At 38.9% G+C, this 22,648-nt stretch overlaps 2 protein-coding genes across 4 annotated transcripts in view; one reads left to right on the top strand and one right to left on the bottom strand.

The window, feature by feature from the left end:
• Nucleotides 1–19,717, top strand: part of INSYN2B (inhibitory synaptic factor family member 2B) — a 36,005-nt gene extending 16,288 nt beyond the window's left edge. Inside the window, exons 2-4 of one of the 2 annotated variants that reach the window (XM_038149793.1) lie at nt 4,219–6,356; nt 9,014–9,088; nt 12,544–19,717. In XM_038149793.1, coding sequence (XP_038005721.1) covers nt 4,981–6,356; nt 9,014–9,088; nt 12,544–12,730 — 1,638 coding nt within the window. In that variant the 5' untranslated portion in view covers nt 4,219–4,980 and the 3' untranslated portion in view covers nt 12,731–19,717. The remainder of the gene's footprint in view (nt 1–4,218; nt 6,357–9,013; nt 9,089–12,543) is intronic. The other variant, XM_038149794.1, reaches the window with a different exon arrangement.
• Nucleotides 1–22,648, bottom strand: part of DOCK2 (dedicator of cytokinesis 2) — a 161,370-nt gene that overhangs the window by 78,157 nt on the left and 60,565 nt on the right. For both annotated transcript variants that reach the window (XR_005258503.1, XM_038149792.1), the window contains exon 27: nt 19,730–19,822. Coding sequence is in view for 1 of the 2 variants with exons in the window: in XM_038149792.1 (XP_038005720.1) it covers nt 19,730–19,822 (93 nt within the window). In the remaining variant the exon portion in view is untranslated. The remainder of the gene's footprint in view (nt 1–19,729; nt 19,823–22,648) is intronic.

Here is a 22,648-nt window from a genome sequence, read left to right on the forward strand (position 1 = left end):
CTTGATCCCCCCTGGAGGTGGCTTACAAAACCCACCAGTAGGATTTGTATAAAAGTTCTTGCCTTCTTCAGTCCTTTTTGCTCAAGCAAATTTCCTCCAGCATTACCAAAGCACTGCTGTAGGGGAAAGCTGAGCCCATCCAGGGACATCCAGAGAACTCCTCTGTGGCCATGCACACCAACAGAAACAGATATTCTGTGTACTGCCCAACTAGAGTAAGAAATAGAAGAATATTGCACTAGACAAGCTGTGCTCTGGAGAAAACTCCAGGTACAAAACTATATTCCACAAATTACTCCATCTCTTATAATAAACACATTTACTTTCATAAATAGCTTTGTGCTTCATTCTGTGGGACCCAAAGCAATAAGACTCCTTGTTGTGATCAACAACAGGCCCCTGTACAGAGAGGCCATTTAAAAATCTCTCTCAGCAGTTTAATCTTTCCTGTTCCCTGCCAGCTTTTCCTGTGTATCACAATAAGCTGTAAATTTGCACTTCTGGGGGACTGTTTCTACTTTATAGGCTCTGCATCTGTCACCCATTTTCATCTGAAAATATTCCCTTCAGAGGCCTCCTTGCATGCAGTTCCTCTGGAGCTCTGAGCACATTTCCATCCATTTCCCTCTGCAAGAAAGAAGGACAGGAAAAAGAGGTAATTTCAGCATCATCCAATTCCAATGGTTTCAAATCCATCTCTGGCTCTCTGTGCTAGCTGGTGATGTATGTTTCGCTGCAGTCTCCAGGGATTTCAGAAGCATATCTAAACTTATCCTCAACACATCTCATTATTTTGAGGGAAAAAACCCAACATGACTTTTATGCAAAGAAGAGTTATGAGTGAATTAAGCAGCTTGGCCAACAGCTATTGCTGAAGTTTCTGATGGAGACAGAAAATGAAATGGAACAAAAGCAACATCCAAACCACCACAATTAAAGCCTTAATTCAGACTTGTTAACTAAAAATGGTGCATTTCCGATATTCATTTTTTGTTTTGAAAATTGAACCTGCACAGGAGGAGATGTCTGCAGTGGCCAGGCTGTTTGCAGCCACTGACAAGCACGCAGTTCACAGCAGCCCCCACATGCAGCCTCTGATCCCAGCAACACTTTAGGAGCCCTGGAAAGATTTGCAACATGAAGGGAAAGTGAGAGTCACACAAATTTCTTAGAACCTGAGAATCTCCTGCCTAGAAAGCAGCTTATTATCAAGCACAAACCATAATTAAATACAGCATGCTGCCTCTCTAAACTGAAAATGTCCATCAAATGTGCACCGTGGAAAATCTGTTTTCTACAGGACAAACCACAAATCAGACATGACAGAAAACTGTCCAGTCAGAATAAATTATTACAGTTATTACAGCTGTCACCTGTCACAGAATCAGAACAGTTTATGTTGGACAGCACCTTAAAAATCACCTTGTTCCAACACACTGCCATAGACTGAGTTGGGAAATTTAAAGTGAGGATGCTCAAAATTGGAAGGCCAATGACATTAATCATCTTCCTGTTGAAAGCCCCCACAAGCTCTCTCCAAGTTCCTTTATTTATTGGAAAGGTTCTGTTTAAACATTTAGTTTCAAGAAATAGTGTTTTTAAAACATGCATAAGGGAAAACCAAAATTCTAAAATACACGTCACACTTTTATTGTGATAAAAACATTTATTTTTTTAACCAACTTCTCAAATGAAGACTTAAGGTTTCCAACTACAGCTGAAAGTTTGAAAACCATGTGAAATAAGTAAATTTTGCCACAAATTGCAGAAAGCCCCCAGAACCACCACTCTCACACATCTGCACTCTTCCAAAATCCCCACTGTCTGTTGCTGCATGGTTTTTCACTCCATGCAATTCCTGTAATCTCCATTTATCCTCACCACTGCACTTCTCTACCCACGGCTTCAGCCATTAACCTGAAATATGAACCCAAATATACGTTTGACTCTGTTGAAGAAACTGGGAAGGCAGAGGCAGGAAAGATGGAAGAAAAATTATATAGAAAAATATCTATGTCTTGTCAAACTTCCTCTGCCTGGCAGACTGACTAAGCTGTGTGTGCATTTCTGAGAACTTAGACCCACAATCCCCAGACTGGAAAAGCAGTTTTATTGCTGTTTGGAGGGACAGGCTTTGCACCTGAGTGTTTTTTAGGGGGTTCACTGGTTACACCCTGGGATAGAATTTCAATGGAGCAAGGATAAGCTTACACTGAAGAGGGACTACCACTACTAAGAGTTGTGTGTGCAAAGCATGCAGAGATCTTAAAAGTCAAGATTTTCTTTCACAGCACCAGCCAAGCCAAACAGAAAAAAAATGCAACATCAGTCAGATTCACATATTCAAAACATTGAAAAGAGGAGCGTGAAATGTGCACATTTTAAAAATAACATCCAGCACCTCATGGGGCACTTACCCAACAGGGGATGGAGGGACTGGAAAAACCCACAGAGTTCATGGAGCAGAGCAGCCAAGGAACAAGGAAGAGGCTGCAGAGCTGGATCCACGGAACATTAAACACCAGTAAATTTTTTCTACTGAAACTGTTAGTATTACTACCAGACATTAATTTAAAACTGAATTAATCTTTCTTTATGAGTGAAATAAATTAATACATTGAAAGTGCTTCTATGAAATGGGTCCTTAGGATTTTTCCTATTTCAGTCAATGTCAAATAATGAGCAAAACAAGAACTTTAAATTGCTGTGTCAGGAAAGAATGAAGAATTAGATGCTGGGCAAGGGAAAATGTTATTTAAACTTAGTAATTGGCAATGTTGAACTGATTTGTTAACTCAAGAACAGACATCTATAACTCATTGAAATTCACCAGTCTGGGTTTTCAATCCAAATATTTGAACATTCCTAGCTATGTATTTTTTTTCCTTTCAGCTTGATTCAATATAAACAACAGCACCAAAATGTTCATCACAATTCATAGTAAACCCCGAGTATTGGATGACAAGGTAGCTAAAAATCAACAGAGTTAAAACAGCAATTTTCAAATTAAGAATGCAGGAATGTAGCTCAAATGCCTCTACAGCCCAAGGAGAGAGCTCTCCTAAAACCCTTAAGGGCTTTTTACTTTTATTTAAAACACAAAGGATTAGCTTTCTAAAGCTTCTTTTGGAATTTAATTGGGCAAGTATAACTCTTAAAGTAGTCCATCTGCCTGGAGCACAGCAGCTGTGATGGGGAGAATGCTGCTGCAATATTTGGATAAATTCTCAAACAGAACTGTTAAAGTCTCTGGTAATTAGTGGGTGAAATGAGAACTCAGAACTTGGCACTGGAAGGTTGTTTGCAGAAACTGTTGGACTTGTTTACTGTGATTCTTGTTTCCAGTGCACAATCAGCACAGAGATTTCCATGACTTCATGAATATCACAAAAGTAAAATTTGGTATTAATGCACATATTTATTTTCTCAATATCTTATGTGACATTTCTCTCTGCAGTGAAATAATCCAACACTCATTTTCTTCTAAAACTTTATAATAGAGTAATATCACATTATTACTTTGCTTAAATTATATTACAGTGCCTAAATGTTACATGATGCTGCATAACAGTTTGCTATATTCTGTAACAAGATCTTTCCCACAGCACCTATCTCCTCAATTCTTGTAAATTAAATATGGTAAAATCTGTCCAATGCTTAAATAAAAGGTTCTGAGCTAATGGAAGTAGTAAGGCTAATGACATGACCAGTGAATTAACAGGGAACAGGATCAATAGTAAATTACCACTGTACCAGCAATTTAGCTGCAATCTTGTACTCAAATCTCAACACCTGAAAATTTATGACTTTAAAAACAACAACAAAAAAATTACTTTTGTTCAAACGTCAATTTCCTCCAAATTAACAACTCACATTTGTATTGTTTAGTTTTGGATATTTCATCCATAACAGGATTTAGTGGCTATTCTCAAATCTAACTGCCTAAGTTTTAAGATCTGCATTTGGGACCAGATTCGGGCTTATGATATTTTGTATCTGTTCTATATAAATATATATCTCCATTTTTTGAGCATTGTATTTCATATGAAAGAAACTTGAGCCACTTCAAAATTCTGAAACATTTTTCAGTTTCCGTACAAGTATCTCCTTGCCAAAGTTACAGAAGCAGAGATGTTGGAAAGTGCCTGGGAGACAGCAGCAGGAAATCACACCGTTTGCCACTTTGCTCAGCTACAACTGTTGTCTTTTTATTTTCAGGAAACGCTTTCTGCTCTTCTGCTTTTTCTGGTTATTCAGCCTGGACCTCTGTCCTGTTTACAGAACTGAGGCAAGCCCTTGGACATGATCTGCCTTGTGTTTGCAAGAATGGCAGTAACAACTACACATCAATAACTTTCTCACTGAATCCCTCTGGATGCTGTATTTTGCCCTGGTCATAAGTGGTGACATTTTCCTTACCTCTTTGGGAAGATTAGTTTCAACAGGACATTAAAAAGATGGCTGAAGAAGAAAAACTATCTCTAAAGAAAGCAATTCAGTTTGGTACTAAAGGATATATTCCATCAGGACAACTATGCATCAGAAATGAAAATTCCCCCAGAAGTTATTCTGCTTGTTTAGACAACATGCAAATAAAACACATGTGACTGGTCCATCAGAAAAAAAAAAGCTGGATCCCTAATGGAGAGCTGCTGTCAAATGAGAGCCTCCAGGAAAGCCATAGACTCAACCTTACCTTTAAATTAGTTCACTGAAACAGCCTGTTGCAATTTTGTAATACAAAGACCATGTTAGCTGCAGGTAAAAGGATTTCTGCATTCCCGAGCGACAAGAAATCTTTCCTTAAATTTTATATTTAATTTATCTTAGTTTTGGTCTAAACAGCAATTAAATTTGAAAGAGGATCCCTAAAGAGAACATGCCAGTTGAAAATATAGATAGTAACAAGGAGAAGAATGATAAGCTCCAGGAGTAAGGTGTTAATTTGCATCTTAGGAACAATATTAACATACAGGTCAAATGTCAAATGAAATGGGTCGCAAAGAAACACGTTACTTACAGACTTTAAATTGTGATTCAACGGCCCAGCAAAACATGAAAATGAGACCAGTGCTACTGAAAAGGAACAGTCTGGACTCAGCAGATTTTATGAGGCACCCCCAGCACCGCAGGACCAAATCCCAGCAGGTCCGCTTCAAGGATGATGGTGTCAGCACCAAGGCAGAGCTGGAGGCTAATCCTGCCCCAGACACTGCACTCACTACTGGCAAAACAGAAATATTTAGGGATCACAATTTTTTGCTAACTCAGTCTCCAACTTTTCCAAGGGCTCACAAGGGGCTTCGGAATATTGCCATACAAACTTCTCCCAGCCTCAGGAAACACTTCCCTGTTTTTAAAAGGAAAAAGTTGACAGTAAGCAAATCACTGACAGAAATGCCAGCAGAGCCTGCAAACTCTATCCAGGTAAATGGCAACCTTTGTGAACCAGACATCCTGTCCTCAGAGCTCTGCTACTTGAGGATAAGTCATCACTTGGAGGATGGGTGCAGGAATAGCGAGGTGGGCTTGGGTCAAAGGTCATCAAAAGCACAAAGCAATGGACCGAGGTACTCGGGGGATTTCTCGGTGTCAGACAAGACAACTGCGTCCACACAGGTGCCTGAATACATTCATGTGAGTTTCCCACAAGACAGAAACGTTCCCCTGGATGCACCAGACACAACCACAGCTTCAAGTAACTCACTGCATTCTTCTACTGTCATCAACAGCCACGAAAGTCATGAAAACAGCACACTGTCATCTGATTCTGACAGAGCAGAGCCTTGCCTGAGCAATTCTGGGAACTGCAGTGAATGTAACCCCCACTCTGCTGCTCCTGAAGAGCAGAGAAGTGATTCTGAGCTGCCTGTAGCCAGCAAAGATGCCAGCAGTAAGGAAGGAACTCCACTGTCACCCCCATCAAATCACAGCTCATCTCCTTGTTTCCTCAGAGACTGTCACCAGGCAGGAGAGCACAAGCCAGGTTCCAGCTGTGTGACGTTCCCAAGCGATGATCACCCACCGGTGTCAGTGCCCAGCAGCAATGCATCAAAACCGTGTCTGCCACGTCATGCTGAGATCCAGAACAATTGCACCCAGTCAGATGTTTCCCAGTGTAACAGCTGTCCAGAAGGATTTCACACAAAGTCTTATCCGCCAAGGAATGAAACAAACCCGCAAAGCAACAAAGAGATTAATGAAATCAATCAAATTCACTTGGCACATGGAGAGCTCTGTGCCCTACAAGGCAGGCTGCAGTCTGTAGAGGAATCCTTGCAGTCCAACCAGGAGAAGATTAAAGTCCTTTTGAATGTAATCCAAGACCTAGAAAAGTCCAGAGCCCTCAGTGAAGGGTATGGTTCATTTTTAATATTAGTAATTCATCAGAAGTGTAAAGTAGATGTTAGCATTCTTTTAACCTTTGCTACTGAAAAGCACAGCTCTTCTGATATTTAAAGATGAGTTTGCAAAAAGTATCTTATACCCTTTTTGTGATGTTTGGGCCTCAGCAGAGAAGCAAGTCCCTTTATAGCTTGGCTTTAGCTGACACGGCCTTTAAAAAATCCAGTGCGAGACCCAGCTTAACAAATCCTTCTTGTATTTAGATTTAGGGTGCTCAAAGCACGGCAAGGTCAGACACACACAGAGTGCCAGACTGAGAGCTCAGGACAGAGCATGAGAGGGCTGCCAGCAAGAGCTCACTTCAGACTCTCAGGTTTCAGAGTGGGTCCCTTCTCACACCCACAACAATGTAAAAACCCCTGTATTTATTGTCACTATGGTGACATGGACTGTGGCAAGGCTAAAGCAGTTTTCATGCATTATTATGCATTATAAATAATAATACCATAAATGCAACTAACATCTAAAGGCAGGACAAAGTTAAAATAGAATTTTAAACATTTTTATGCTCAAAACAGGTTTCAAAATATCCTAATAGAGCTTTCCAAGCTATCAACAGCATCTCTTACTTACATAAGTGCATCTAGGGCACACTTTAAAGTTCTGTTTTGTTATAAAGTAGTATATCCTTCAAACAAATTTTCTTTGAAAAACTCAGAAAAAAAATCAAGGGAATAAAGGTTCCATTTCATTTTTAAAGAAAAAAGAACACAAAGAGACTATGCTACCATAAATTTAATCTTTTGCACAGGCATCTCATGCATGTAGATAAATCACTTATGCATGCAAAACTGCTCTCTTAATTCTAAAATTAGATCACGTGTATCAGCTGTATTTGCTGGTTACAATAATGACCAGATCAGGTATTCCACATTTGCACAAACCCTGCAGACACCACAACAAGGAGGCTGCACTGAGGGTTTTGTGCAGGGGCAGCTGCAGAAGGAGCCCAGAGCACGACGGTGCCTTGCTCACACCACCTAGCATCAGGACTCTGCCCTTGCTGCCATGGGGGCAGAGCTCTCAGGAGAGAACTAACAGATGCTACACTTTATATACCCCAATCATCTTACAACTCCCGAAAAAAAAAGAAAAAAAAATCTATTTTGAAGAATTCTTTCTTTTTCCAAGTATTTTAGCTTGAAAATGAAGTTAACGTGTATTTCTGTTGAGTAACATTCCAACTCAATATTCAAATAAGAATTTACACTCATTAAAAAAATAAAACAATATAAATCAGGTTAGAATGTGATTTTACTCCACATATATTATCATTTTTTATCTGGAAACATTAATTGGTAATGTCCATCTGGCTGTTAGCATGAAAATACTTTTATTAGCTTCTACTATGCCCACAGAAATTCTTGTTCTAGTTAACATTTCTCCCATATAATTCAGCTCCTCCCTCAGTGTTACATACCCTCTCTTAGAGCCTTGTTTCATATGATTTTCTAGCACCAAATTTGTAACTGCCTAAACACAAGAGACAAAATCCACGTAGACAGACTAACAGCAGAAATGCAAAAAATATTTACAACACTCCAGACCAAAAATTCAGGTAAGAGGCATGATTGGAGGCAGAGATCCAAGTATGTCTCAAACCTAAGCAGTTATTTCTCTGTCGTAATCTTCATCCAGACACCACCTGACTGTGGTTCCACAGGAAGGGACAGAAAAGAACAGCCACTCCTTCTGCCCTGCATGCTGCTCTCTAGGAAAGAACCTGAGTTTCAATTATGTTTGTGAATCTGCCCATGGCAAAGACTAATTTGCAGTAAAGCACTGTCAGATTATCCAACAATATTTATAATCCGTTTCTGTTTAGTTACCACTGAAATAGAAAAGAAAAAAATTGTCAAATATCTTGAAGTGTCGCTCTGAGATTCAATGAGAAGCTTCAATCCACCTTGGCAGATTCACCTCACAGGAACACTGAATGTTCCAAGCACTTTTATTGATAGCACAACAATGCACATGAAGAACTCCCATTTCTCCCAAAGCAATCAGAAAATTATTTTGGTACCAACTGATGTCCCCTAATTCAAATAAATCTGATTAAGAACATTCTTCAGATGTAATGAGCCACCAATCTCAACCTGTTTCTAATGCAGGCCTCTCCATCATAAAAGTATTTCAGCTCTAGTTAGTGTTAAGCATGAAAACTTCCTTTTCTTGTTTTCTCAGCACTACAAATCTGTAACTTATCAGCAGTAAAAATGTGACTTGGTTATACTCACATAAGGAAACATGAAATGGGAAGACTGGAAAGCATAAGGACAGAGATCAGACTGATTCAGCAAATTGCATGGATTTTCAAATACTTGAAAGTGTGTTTGTTAGAAGCAGTCTCATGTCTAAGTGTTTTCATAACAAGTATTCATACCAGAACCAACAACCAGAGCTCTTAACAGCATGAGGTGGGAGAGGTCAGGACAAGGCTCACAGGGTTTGTGTGTTTTCAATGAAACCTTCCAGCTTAGAATTTGATACTAGAATTTTTAGTAGAGCTACCAGAAGGGGTGAACAGAATGGTTTTTGTTCACAAACAACTCAGAGCTCTGTCACTGGGTCTTTAACTGCACATCTCATGAACTGCTGTCTGTTCCAGGAGGAACTTCTACCACACTGGGCAGGACCTCAACAACTGCAGCACCTGCCAGAACACGGCGTGCATCATCTACAGGTACCCTGCTCCCCCCCACAGTCCCGTCCTGCCTGCACACCCCCAGCTGCACAAAACACTGCTTTGCTCACACCTGTAAAATGTCTCAACTGTGACTAACCCAGTTCTTAAGAAAAGACCAACTGGTTTTTATGAGGTGCTTGGTTTGTTCCCCAAGTAGAAAACTATTCACAGAGGTGCTAGCTGAAAGGAAAGAGGGACTGGACCTGGGAGAATTCAAACAGAAACTTCCCTCTAAAGTTGCACAGTGTTATTACTGGCATGCTTTGAAGACCTGCAATGCCATTTCTGATGATGGAATTCCTCTGTGTGGTATGTTTTTAAAGCTAGAGTTTCTGTAATAATTTTAAATGTTGGAAAAGATAAACTCAGTTCTCTCAATGCCAGCGAGCTACAGCAACAATTCATGTTAACCTGCAAAACAAGCCCAAAATTCCCACATTTTCACCTCAGCTGTTAATAATTTCAGAGCATGCAATTTGAGTGTAGGCTACTTCAGATTTAAAGTGCCGTTTATGCTAAACTCTTATGGCCAGAGAGATTTCAGGGCCGTGTTCTGAGAGCTGCACGGGTTTCAAATGCTGTGTCTGCACAAACACACTGTAAGAGCCTTCACTTGTCCAGACATCAACCCCAAAGGCAGCAGGTCCAAAGTCTTGCTTGTGCTGCACATGTACCTTGTCCACTCAGCAAGGGAATTTATAAAGACATTATCCAATCCCTGCAAGCTCAGTTACAAGGCAGAAACCCCACACAATGGGTTACTTGATTACATTTACAAAAATAAGGAGTAAGAGAATTTCTCCTTGAGGCTGAAAGCTTTTCCTTCATTTCAAAGAACATGGCAGATCATTATCTTCAACAGCAATCACTATAACTTCAATTTTTTAATGGAAATAATTTAAAGAAAATACTTACATGGAAGTGTTTTTCACACTGCATGTTCTGCATGAACCAAATTTACTGAAGAGCTTTATAAACTAGACACAGCACTGGACCCTATTGTTCAACATGCACTTCAGTCCCATCATCATGTCCTAAACCTCTGCTAATGAAATTTCCAAGTAATTAACATGTCACAAATTAAACACCACAGCTCCTCTGAGACAAAGCTGTAGGTCTTCTTCACAGCCCCCTGGATACCCTGGGAAGTTACATGACTTATCCAAGAGCACAGCCTGTATCCATAAAAAAAAAAAAAAAAGAAAGAAAAAAGAGATTTCCTTTACTTGATCATGGTCTCTGAACAAACAATCTCTGTGTGTTTTATGGGCCTAGACATGAACAGGTCACTCCCCAGAATTTATGTAAGACCACCCTTGACCACAGGATGCCTTCTGTCTTTGCAAAAATACCCTTTGTCTGTAAGTTTACATGGTTTCAGTGCAGAACAGATCTTGAACAACAAGCACCATCATTCAAAGGAAAGAACAGAGGAAGTAAGAAAAAACTCAGGGGCCTTTTTGATTTACCAGGTAGTTTGCAGCAGTAATGGTGCCTGGAGGCTCACACTGCAATGATTAATAGAACGTGTACAGAACACAGGTGCTCTAAAAAGTTTCTACTTTTAAGAGACAAAGAGGAAACAGTAAGGAAACAATAGTTTTTGATTTACAGAGGTGTTCCACAGGATGTGGTTATGAAAAAAGCATTCTGAGTGACTAATATTTGAAGTTCATTAGGCAATATTCTAAGAGAAGCAATTGTTGTCAGTGTTTGCTCCAGGAAAACACACAGTTCCTGTGTTTTATGTGGCCTGAAATGTCCATGCAAGTATTTTCCCCTAAGACAGCATCACAGCTGTGATTGAAATCAAGTGTTTTATCTTGCCCCCAGTTTTCCTGCTCCTAAAGAGCCTCACTCCTCACTGCTGCAGGCCCTGCACGTGCAGAGTGCTGGCTGCTGTCACTGAACCATCTTTATCACACAGTCCTGAGTCAAACAATGCATGAATCTCACAGAAATCCCCCTGTGGATTACACTGATCACTAAAGTAATAAAGAGCTTTTCAGCCTAACAGTGGCTGTAAATTTGGCTTTATTAACTACCCAGCAGGGATTCCAGGCTTGGGATTTTCCATCCAGGTCGTGTAATAGAAATGTTGGTATTGTAATAAACAAATGCAAGTAGCAACCCAAACCAGTTGTCATGGGTAGTACTAAATGAAGACTGAATTGACCTCTTGCCTCTGCAGATGATATCTCCAATATTAAATTAAAAACTCTGAAGAAGGGTGGAGAAAAGGAACATGAGCAGATTGGATGCTTACATGTTCTATAAACCAAACATTTCATTCTCCAGCACCCTTGGTCTGTGAATATTGAATGGCATTAAGTTGCAGTTTTAGTAATAAGCTGATGAAATGCAAGAAGCACTGATTTTATATCACTTCTTTCTACCTTTTAAATATTTATTATGCATTGCTTCTTGTTCAAGAGATCCTTCTAGTCTTTTCTAAATGAAAATTATCCTCCTGCTTTCTGTTTACCCATTGAGTTATATGATTTCATGAAAAATCCCAAGACACATGAATTAAGGGAAACAATCTTCTAGTTAATTCCAACACACTATTTAATGATATTTATTGATTTTATATAAAAATACGATTAAAAGTTTTAAAAGATTTGCACATTTACTAACTTTACAAATGTCTTCTGATCTGGGCCAAAATCAGCTTCAGTGCCTTGAAGGGACTTCCAAACCCCCTTAAATTATGCTCTTTTCTTCCCATCATGGCAAATTCAACTTTTCCACTCCCCTCTAAAGCCTTCACAGCAGACACAGCTGATACAAATCACTCTCCTGCCCAGAAGAGATGATTGAAAAAAGGAAAACGCACACAATACTGCTTAAACCCTGTCCACACTGACACTTCTGAACCTTACATTTATGTCTATGTGCTCATCTGCTCTTATCTAATTAACATCTTGGCTCTTGTTTGACATCAATGATAATTAGGGCTTTCAATTGAGGGAATGAGTGCTACTTTCCTCTTAACTAACACCACTTATCTCAAAGACTTACATGCTGTTTCATTTCATACATTTTTGTTCCTAGCCTGTGTCCTAGTGGCAGACATTCACATTTAACAAAGTTAAGCATGTGAGAGTTTTTAATTACGAGCACATGACTGTCAGATTATGGGATCAAAAGCTGACCTCTGAATAAAACGTATTGAAAGGTCATCCTGGTACGTTTCATTTTTGTCCCGTTGCTTTGGGCACAATGTTGGAATTCTTAACTCACTTAAAGTCACATTTTTCACTCAAAGAAAAAAAAAAAAAAAAAGAGGTGAACTTATTTTCAAAGGAGCAGCCCCTTAACCCCTTGTGCTCACCCCAGGCTGTATCACTGAATAACACCAAGTTCTTCTGATGAGGGACCAGCCTTTGACATGTTCTTTTAAGGGGGAATTTCTCACTTACTAGCATAGGTCTCTCAATTTTTTTCCATAGTGTAGAATATGACTTCAGACAACAAGAAGGAAGATTTCATCAGATTTTGAAAACACTGGACAATGCAGAGCAAAATGCAGCTTCAGCTTCACCGCAGATGCCACCACCTGATCCTCCAGCTCCCGAGAAAAAGGAGTTAAGGAGAAAGACAAAAAAAGTGAAAAGAAAATGCTTCTGGTGGATTTGACTTCCTCATGCATCCTTTTACATTTCAAAAGACTCTAAAGCAGAAAGAGCTTGAGAGCACACACCTGAAAATGTACTATTATGAAATCACACAGGTTAAAAATGTTTAATTAGAGTATCTGAAAAATCAAAATAATTAAATTTAATTAAATTAGCTCACTGAACAAAGGTGCATGAAGATACTATTTTCAAGAAAAGAAATGGATTCTTTGAAAAGGAAGTTCTCTTTTTTTTTCCAAGGACACTTTCATATGCTTTGTAGAGACCTTTTTTCAACTTTCCAAAAATAATAAGGTTCAAATCTTTACTTTAAAAAGCAATGGTAGACAAAGCTAAGCATGCCACACAGCCTTTATTTCCCATTTATAAGCAACATTGACTAAAAGGAAAAATCTGCATCAAGCTTTGAACAAACCACATTATCAAGAACAAATTCAGGGAAACCTAAATTGTTCAAACAAATCTCTCCTCAAAGGAGACAATTATAATTATTTCACATCCCCACTGAAACATTTTTGTTGCTGTCATCTAATATTAAATAACAAACAAAATATTTCAGTTCAAGTTTTAACTCTATCCTTTTCTTTGTTCATTATAAAAAGACACCATTTAGGAGTCATTTGATGGACTTCTCTGAAAAGAACTGGGCAGAGAATGTCACAGTAATGCTTGTCTTAAACCCCTGCTCAAGCAAGGTCCAGTTCAGTGAATTTGAGTTGTGAGTATCTCCAAAGACAAGAATCCTCAGCTCCTTGGGGAAGGCCGTCCCAGGGTTTTTTCCCAACACCCAATCTGAATTTCCTGCATTCTGATTGTGCCCATTACATCTTGCTCTGCCCAAGTACACCTGCAAGAAGAGCTACATGGATGATGAGACCTCTCTCCTACATCTTCACTTCTAAAAGACTGAACAAACCCAATTTTCTTTGCCTCTCATCTCCCATGCTGCAGCCACAGCCACCCTGGTGGTGTGAGTTGATGTCTTTCATACACCTGGAAGCCTAAAACTGGACAGAACCCCTCAGAGGTCACACCCAGTTGCTGGGAAAAGAGGAATTACTATTTTGGCTACTGTCTTACTGAATCATCTGCCCAGTCTATCCATTTAATACCTGTATTGCTGTACCAAAATATCCTGAGAATTTTTTTTTTTTGCCTTAAGATGTAAATTAATAGATGATAAAAAACGGAACATAAAAATAATATTTAGTGAACTGATCTGTATTGCACAAAAAAGATATATATATATATATATGTTGAAAAGATTTTATCAAATGTCAATGCAGCTACTTCTTCCCTCCAAAAATACTCAAGGTACCATTAGCACAGGGTGTGCCAATGGAACCCAATTTATGACTGGTGATCCCATTATTTTACTCATGAAAACATGGTCACCTTTCATATGGGGGCAGGAGGGAAAAGGTTTTCCAAAGCAAGTTGAGTGGAATGTACTGCAGACCTTTTCTTAGAAGTGGCCCTGGTTCAGGGTATTCATAGATTAATCCCTGCATCTTATTTTTCTAAGTAATCCTGTATTAATTGTGCAATGTTAGTTTTAAATGTCTGTACACTTTTTGTACACTTCTGTGTTCCTTGAATTCCTAGGGTTAATTACACATTTGAAAATACATTAAAAAGAATTTTGCACAGAAGAATTTTGTCTGGAGGAACTAATTTCTTTATAAAATGAATCTTTAAGAAGAAAATTTGCAATATGCCATGGCTTAATTTATCAAAATTCTAAAGGACTGGCACTTAAAAACCATTTCCATGTTAATTTCTGTTAGTACAGAAATGACAGGAACAAAACTATTGTTACTTTAGAGGCTTTTCAGAAGGAAATTATTTTTTTACTAATATCTTTCGATGCCTTGAGTGAAACAGAAAAACTCTTCAATAATAAGTTGTGGTTATAAAAAAGGTAAGAATTAAATGACTCCATCAGAACACATCACTATGTTACACTCAAGCACTGCCTGTGCTGCTGTGCCAAGAGCATTCCTTTGTTGCTTTAGTATTTATAATTGATGCAGTGAAGGATTTATTAGAGTATAAATTATTCTTGTGCATTAAAATAATACTTTAAGACCAATATCCCTTGTGGCAAAGTATAATAACAAGGAACACCAAGAGTTCTAGCATAAGTAAAACCAGCAAGTTTTTTTTTTCTGTATTGAACCCATTTTTACTAATTTATGATACAAAAGCCATCCTTTTGCCTTTCTTTTTGTTGACAAGCACAAAAAGTGCTCATTTTAAGCTATTTGATTTTGGGTTTGCCCATATAATGCATATAATTTATTTTCAAAGGTCCAGATAATTTCATTTAAACAAACCACACCCCTTTGGTTCACCACATGGCACCAATCAATTCCTGGGGTCAGGAGAACTATGCAAAACAGAAACACTCTCTAGTTTAAGAAAGTCCAAGCAAAGGTTGTTACAAGTAAGGTTCTAAGTCTTTCTTATGACCTGAAGAATCATCAATACTCACAAAAATCTGAAATACACTGATTTAAGTGCTAAATCTGAAATACACTGATTTAATTGGTTACAGGTATCATATTTTAACATCTGAGCTTGAAGAGATTCAGAACCATAACCAATCTTTAATCCTTATCCTCCCAGTGACCATTAGCTTTTGTTTTCCAGATTCCTGAGTTGGTGGGTTTTGATTCCTCTCAGTCAGTAAAGGCTGGACCAGGCAGGTGTGGATGTGAAATTCTGTTTGTGACCTGTGCCCCCAGGGCAGCAGGGAAGCTCAGGAGGTTTCCAGGCCAGCCAAGCCTCAGCCCTGCAGGAACATCCACTTCTCTCAGCCTTCCTGCCCAGAGTTTTCAAACTCAGCCCCTCAAGGCATCTGTTTTCCTGGACAGAAATATGGAATTTCAGTGCTCTGGAAGCACCTTCCTTCAGGAAGGCTCCCCACAGTGCTTGACACTTGAAAGGTTTTCTACATCAAACGTGACAGAGATCATTGGAACAAAATGTTTTTGTCCCACCAAAAGGTGGTGGTGAGGAGGTGTCAGTGGTGGGTACAGGAACAGGGTAAGGCTGCTTAGCTGCTGTTTTGTTTAGATTTTAAAATGTGCACTCCTTAGCAACATGAAAGAATTAAAATCTAAAGCTCTGTAATACTCAGCTGGAGAATCTTGGCTATATGAAAATATGATATGAAAGCACTGGGGTTTTTTATTGTTTAATATTTAAAAATATTTTATTAACTAATTATTAATTCCTATAGGAAATAAAAAAGTACCAGATACACACCATGCAATTTATAGTGTGAAGATTGGAAGAGCAGTAGAAATTGGTAGACTGTTGAAAGATAAAAGTACTGGCTACAAAAAACTTTCCTAGTTTACAAAATTACAGCATGATCCCTAAAACTATCTCACAGAGTAGGAAAGAAATGTTGGAAATAGAAACACATTCCTAAATAAAATTTAAAAAATACCATACAAACCCCCCATAAACTGTCAAAAAAATCCCACCAAAAAACCCAAACCACAGCTACCTGACAGCACTTGATTACAAAAATATTGTGAGTTTCTGAGAAATATCTATTTAAATGATATATGCTATATATAAAACATTGCACAGAATGCAGTATATTCCAGAATTACTGTATTTGAAATTGTTGTTTCATGGAGTCAAACCAACCTTCTTTAAAAATTAAAAATATATGAGTAAAATACTGATTTGTCTCCTGTAACAGCAGTTCCTGTAGGGCTTCTGAGGGTTCTGTGCACTGTAATAATCCTGCCAGCATAGACACACATCTTCCCAATGGCACTTGATCTGTAATGTATGTTTTGTATATTTCTAGGCCTCTTAAATGTGGTATTATCTTTTGCAATAAAAAGAGATTTTTTTTATTAGGTTTCAGGAGTCAATTATTAATAAACAACGTTTAGATTACAAAGGAAGGGAGCAGCTGTTCTTTGGGGAAAGAAAAATTAATGGAAAACTAACAGGCATGTTGTGTAATCATTCTGCAGCATTTCTAGGCAGAGCAAGGATGTCAGTTTGAATACCAAACAAAAAAGCTGTAGCTTTTAGCTAGACCATGAGAATATTTCATCAAATTCTCCAACCATGGCAGCTCTGCTAATAGTTTCTGTGGTCTTTGTCTTCTCTAGAGTAGGTCTGTTTAACAGAGTTTTACCTTCTGGGTAAAGTTTTATTTGTACAACATTATATACAAATACTGTCTAAAAACATCTCTGTGTAGCATAGCTACACTTACTTCATCATGTTAAACTGATATTGTGAGCAAAATGAAGTTTGGAAGTACTAAAGGCAATCTTTAGGGTGCATATGGTGGATTTATGATATTTCTATTTGTTTAACCAGGCCAAGACTGAAAATAAGTATCTCTGTGTTCTATATGGTTTATAAATTTGACTTCTATAATTCCTGTAGGAGGACTTGACTGCATGACAATGACCTTTATCTAAAAGTCTAAATCTTGTGAAATTTTCAAGGTAAAGCTTGAATAGCCAGCTTCAGACAACAAACTTGTCCCTCTTCATGGAAGTGTAGATGCACTTTGACAACTACAAACAGTCAAGGTTTTGTGGGGTTTTAAGAGTGAAAACAACCAAGCAGCTGTTAAAGCCTTCAGCTGCTAAAACACCACAGTGAAGGCAAGAATGGCATTTAACTAAGTTCTCCCTGCAGTAGCTGCAGAGAGCCAAATTACCTTTCCACCACCACCTCCTTCTCCTGGGGAGATTATTTCTTTCTGAGCCTGACTCTTCTCAGTAATTACACTAACACAGCTCCCAGCAGGCACTTACCAGCTAAGCCCAAGGCAGAACCTCCCTTTCCCTTAACTGGCATCACAGCACGAAAAGATCCAGGCAACTGTAAACCCAGATCTCTGCCAACAAGCAAGAAGATTGTGAGAAGAACACCTGAATATGAAATTTAACCTGCTTTTCCCTGTCAGAAAGCAAAAAAACCCTCTCAGGTAAACCAAATCCAGTTATCTGTCAGGCGCAAGGCATTTAAACTTGCAAGGAATTGCAGGTACTGTAAATGGTAACCATTCTTATCAGGATAAATCAGTGTTTGCATTATTTTCCACAGCATTTTCAAGTTATAGTAAATGACACTGTAGAAGTTAATAAAAACACTAGCAATGTTCACAAACACAGTAACAGATTTAAAACCTAAAGAGTAACCTCCTGTCCTCCTGGAAGTGATAGATTTAGCCCCATTTGAAATGTCTCTTGTACCTGTCTAACCTCAGCTACACAGTCCAGCTGCAGAAACTCCACATGTCTCACCCGTCCTTGCAGAATTCCCCACAATTTCAGCAACTTGAGCTCATCTAAGCATTCTCCAGGACATCATTCTTCACTAGCTGCTTAATTTTGAAAAGATCAAGCATTCAGGCTTTCACAGCAAGATTGACCCTCTCAAAAGTGTTAAAGCAAACCTGAAAATTAACTTGGTGAACTAAAGTAGCACACAGAGCATAGTAAAAGCTTCTTTTGCCAGTTCTTTCTGAATACAAAACACTTTTGTTCGTTAAAAACAATTTATTTGCATGTGAAAGGCTCTTCTGTTAAGAAGTGGTGCTTCAGCTGTAGAAAATGTAGCAATTTATTGGAATAGCCCTTTGAAAAACCTCTAAAATGCCCACTATACACATATGCAGAGGTGCTCATGAACATAATTGGAAGCAAGGGAATGACATTTCAAAATTCACACTGAATTTGTTCTTTTCAGGTCAAAACAGCTGAAGAAATTACAGTAGATGGGAGGGGGAAAAAAGAAACAGATTTTCCAAGCCATTTCAATTTACTGTAACCAGCTTGTTTCCTACTGGTTTCCTAATGGATCTTTTATGCAGGATTAAAACAGCTTCATTTTGCTGTTTCATGTGCTGTTTATGGTATCCAGAAGTACTCCTTAACAGACTGGTCAGGTCATGCACAGCACTCGTATCATGCTTTCCTTGTACAGAAAACAATTTCCAACACCCTGGAGAGCTGTAAGGGTCACTGGTCTTCGTTTCAAACCATCTCCTGTTGTGCCCATGGATGTGCCCAAGGGTTCCACATGAACAGCAGCAGCCTGGAGCTCAGATAAACAGCTACAGAGATGTCTCAAACCTGCAGATGTACCACCAGGGAGTTCAAAGCTCCCACTGGCAAATACTTCCTCTGAGGAACTCGATTAGTCTCCTCAATTATTAGGAGCCTAATCATTAGGAGGCACACATGCTCTGGCTGGCAATGATCTAAAACTGTTGTTTTCCAATAGAAGTAAAGAGGGGAACACAGGACGTTTCAAAAGGCACAAAATGTACCTCTTGAGGCCAAAAATCATCAAGTAAATGATGCTATGATTTTGTAGAATAAAATAAATCTCCAAAGAGAAATCATTAAAAACCATCTTGCCACAAGTGAACAGTCTGAAGGGCAAGCTCCAAATTCCTGATGAATCCTTTGCATTCTCACAAATAGTCCAAATCCAGAGGAGTGCTCAGGGGATGTGTACTTAAATCTGAATAAATTGCAGAACCTATTCTCCAATATAACTCTTAAATCATGGAACCTCCACAAAAAAAATCTCTGGTAAGTATTTAGTGCAAGCACATGCCCAGATATTTTTTTCAGTTTTACTCCTACAATTTCACTTTAGGATTTGTAGAAATACTCTTTTCAATGTCTTAAACCATGTCCTTTATGCAGGTTTATAAAACTTTCTTTTTTGCAAATATCAACTAACTTTCTATTTATCATTTGTTCTCTTAAAGAATGCTCAAATCTTGCAACTACACTTCAAAAGACTGTGACTACAGTGTCACAGCTGAACGAAAAAAAGAGTAAAGCTTGAGACTTCTAAAATTAAACAAATAATTCACAAATATATTCACAATATGCTACATTTTTTCAATAATTCACAAATGCTATATTTATATTTTTTCCAGGATAAGTATAAAATGAGTTTCAAAGCACTGAAAAGGCATTAAGATATTACTCACAATTAATGGATCTCGTCCCATTGTAATAACAGTTCTGTTCACTGTGCGTAGTAGCTGCACCATTATTTCTTGAATGTGGTGATAAGTGGAAGCCTGCAAATGAAAAAAAACCAGAGTTTTGATATTAAAATCATATCTCTTTGAAAAGTAAGAAGAAACTAATTATTCCCATTTTGACAGTTCAAGTTGTGCAATATAACAGCCTTATTGAAGGAGCAACTCTAATTCTTCTTGCTCACACTGCTCCTTAATTCCTGCAATTTCAGTGGAATACCTGTGTCCAATTGCAGCCCAATCTACTCCACAACTGTTTTTTGTTCCAAACAGTCACTTCATGTCTCTCACTCGGAGGATTCCTGTTCTGCCCATAACTGAGCAGTCTGTAGCTTAACCCTGGTACAGTTAACTTAAAGCAAATTCTCTCACAGCTCCCCACTTCTGTCAGTGCTCTCAGGGCAGGCTGGAGCTCAGGAATGTCACAAATAAATAGCTGGCAGTCACAAATACAGAGTTATTAAAGGAGAAAGTTGTCCTCATTTACCTGAGCTGCTCTGGGAGGGCACAAACTGGACACGGTGGGCCCACGTACTGCTCTTGCAAGCTGAAGGAGGTTTGGTTGTTTATCCTAAAACCCTGAGCAGATGGGAATGACATTCTGCTCACCAGTTTCACTGACCTTACTCTGATCACTCAACAACTTGGGAAACCAGCATGCAACAAGAAAAAGAAAGTCTAAGCAAATCCAGTGGAAAAGAGTGAAAACAGATAGAAAGGGCTATTTAGCTTACACCAAGACACTTATTTAATGTCATATATAGCACAGAAAGAACACCAAAATCACAGAAGCCATGCTGAGCTCTTAATATTGTTTTAGGTATCTGAGCCCCAGTACTATCCCAGGAGAAATTGCTTCAGGTCCTGTTTTCCCTCTGAGTCAGCCAACACTGTCTCCTTTTTCTTTCTCCAACTCTGATTGTTCCAGGACTTCCTCACACCTGGCAATTTATCCACTGTTACATTAAGTGCTCCTGTCTTTGACTGTCACAGCACATGTCACAGTGGAGATGGCCACATTACAGAGTGTCACCATGCCATTTCAGAAGGCTTCAATCCATACAGAGTAACATCAGACCACATCAGAAGGCTTCAAGCATCTGCCCTTCTTGTTCTTCAGCCCAGCCTTTTATCCCCTCGTGTTGATGCAGTGCCCCTGTGTGCCCTCTGCTCCCTTTGGTGGTTTCAGTGTCCCTGGGCACTCCATGGCTCATTGCTGTCACCTGCTCCTCACAGCTGTGCCCATGGGGATGGGGCTGGGCCAGCCCCGCTCCCAATCACACAAACTGTGTGCCTGCATTTGACAATGACACACACAAGCTGAAGCGATCTCCTCACCTGTGACAGCATTTCAGATGTTGTATTCTATAAATGAACAATGCAGTCACAGAATAATTTGTGTTTGGTGTTTCCTTCTTTAAAATTTCACTTTCTCTGGTACTGTCTATAACACAACTACACTTGAGAGTGGCTGCACTGAAGACACATTTGTTGTTCTTATAACATTGTGTACCACTATAATTTAAAAAAATATTATCAACAGCCAAGACTGATAAACCATGTAGGAGCACTTAGCAGAGGGCTGTAATTTGTTCATTAGTTTCCTGTTTTTTTAAATTCAAAGATGAGGGCTCATACACTGTAAGTTCACTTCCACATTTCAGTATGTGCTATACCATAATTAGTAACAGTTCAGAACATTGCATAATGAGTTTTAACATTTAGCCCTGACTCCACCATTACAGATGAGCTCTATTCTTAATTTACAAGTAGCACATAACAAACCTCTCCTGGAAAGACTATTACATATGCTCAAGCACACAAAGGTTATTTTCTGCTAGACCTTTGAATTTTCAGAGAAGCATTAGCAAATGAAATAAAATGGTTTCTCTATGAAACTGAGACTTTCCTTTCTTCTTGATAATCTAAGAAGCAATTAGGCATTCAATACCGACACTGAGAAATTAACAAAAATTGTCTTCACACATTGTCAATACATGAGATTTCAGCTTTTATCTTACAGCTTCTAGCTTCAGAAGATAGTCTAACAACCAACTGCAACATGTTCTTTTTCAGATCACACTTCTCTTCACAAGGATGACATGGGAAAACCCACCATCATTTGGCTTCAGTCCCCTGATTAGGCATAAGAATTTTTTAGGAGCTAAATTAACTACTGGTATCATATATAAATGTTCCCTTGGAAAACATTAATTGTATTATTCCATTTAATTAAATACGGTGATCAAAAATGTTTGTCTTCCCTGTTGAAAAGATTTGCCAAGGCATGGAAGAAGCAGAGCTCATGCTGTGTAGGCAGGTCAGCAGGAGGGAGTGTTCTCACAGAGCTCAAACACCTTCAGGTTCCTTCTTGGGCTGGATGGCACAGCTTGGTACACAGATTAGTTAATAGAAAATCCAAACCAAACAAAATTTCACTCTCTTTCAAAAATAACTGTGTAAGGTAAAAGCAGACAGTGTTTGATTTAGCTCTCATCTTCTATTTAAACTGCTACAGGACTGGGACAGGAAAAGCAATTCTGTTGTTACAGAGTCAACCCTGCACTTCAGGTTCTGATGGAGTGTTCATTTATTTGGACAGTGGCAAACAGGGACTCACTGAATGGCTGTGTGGAATTACAGCATTACACCACCTGTACTTGAGATACCCACTGGGAGGCACTTCTGTCAATTCATTGCAGCTGTCCCTGCTCTGTGCCCTCCCAAACTCTCACCAGCTCTGCCCTCCTCCCTGCCGTGGGGCTCAGTGAGAAACACTGGAGGCCTTGGCACTGTGCACTGTTCAGCAAGAACTAAAATTTCATTGCTGCATGGTCAAGACTGTTCTGGTCACAAATCTAAACC

Source organism: Motacilla alba, chromosome 13, assembly GCF_015832195.1.
Source record: "Motacilla alba alba isolate MOTALB_02 chromosome 13, Motacilla_alba_V1.0_pri, whole genome shotgun sequence".
Taxonomy (NCBI): Eukaryota; Metazoa; Chordata; class Aves; order Passeriformes; family Motacillidae; genus Motacilla; species Motacilla alba.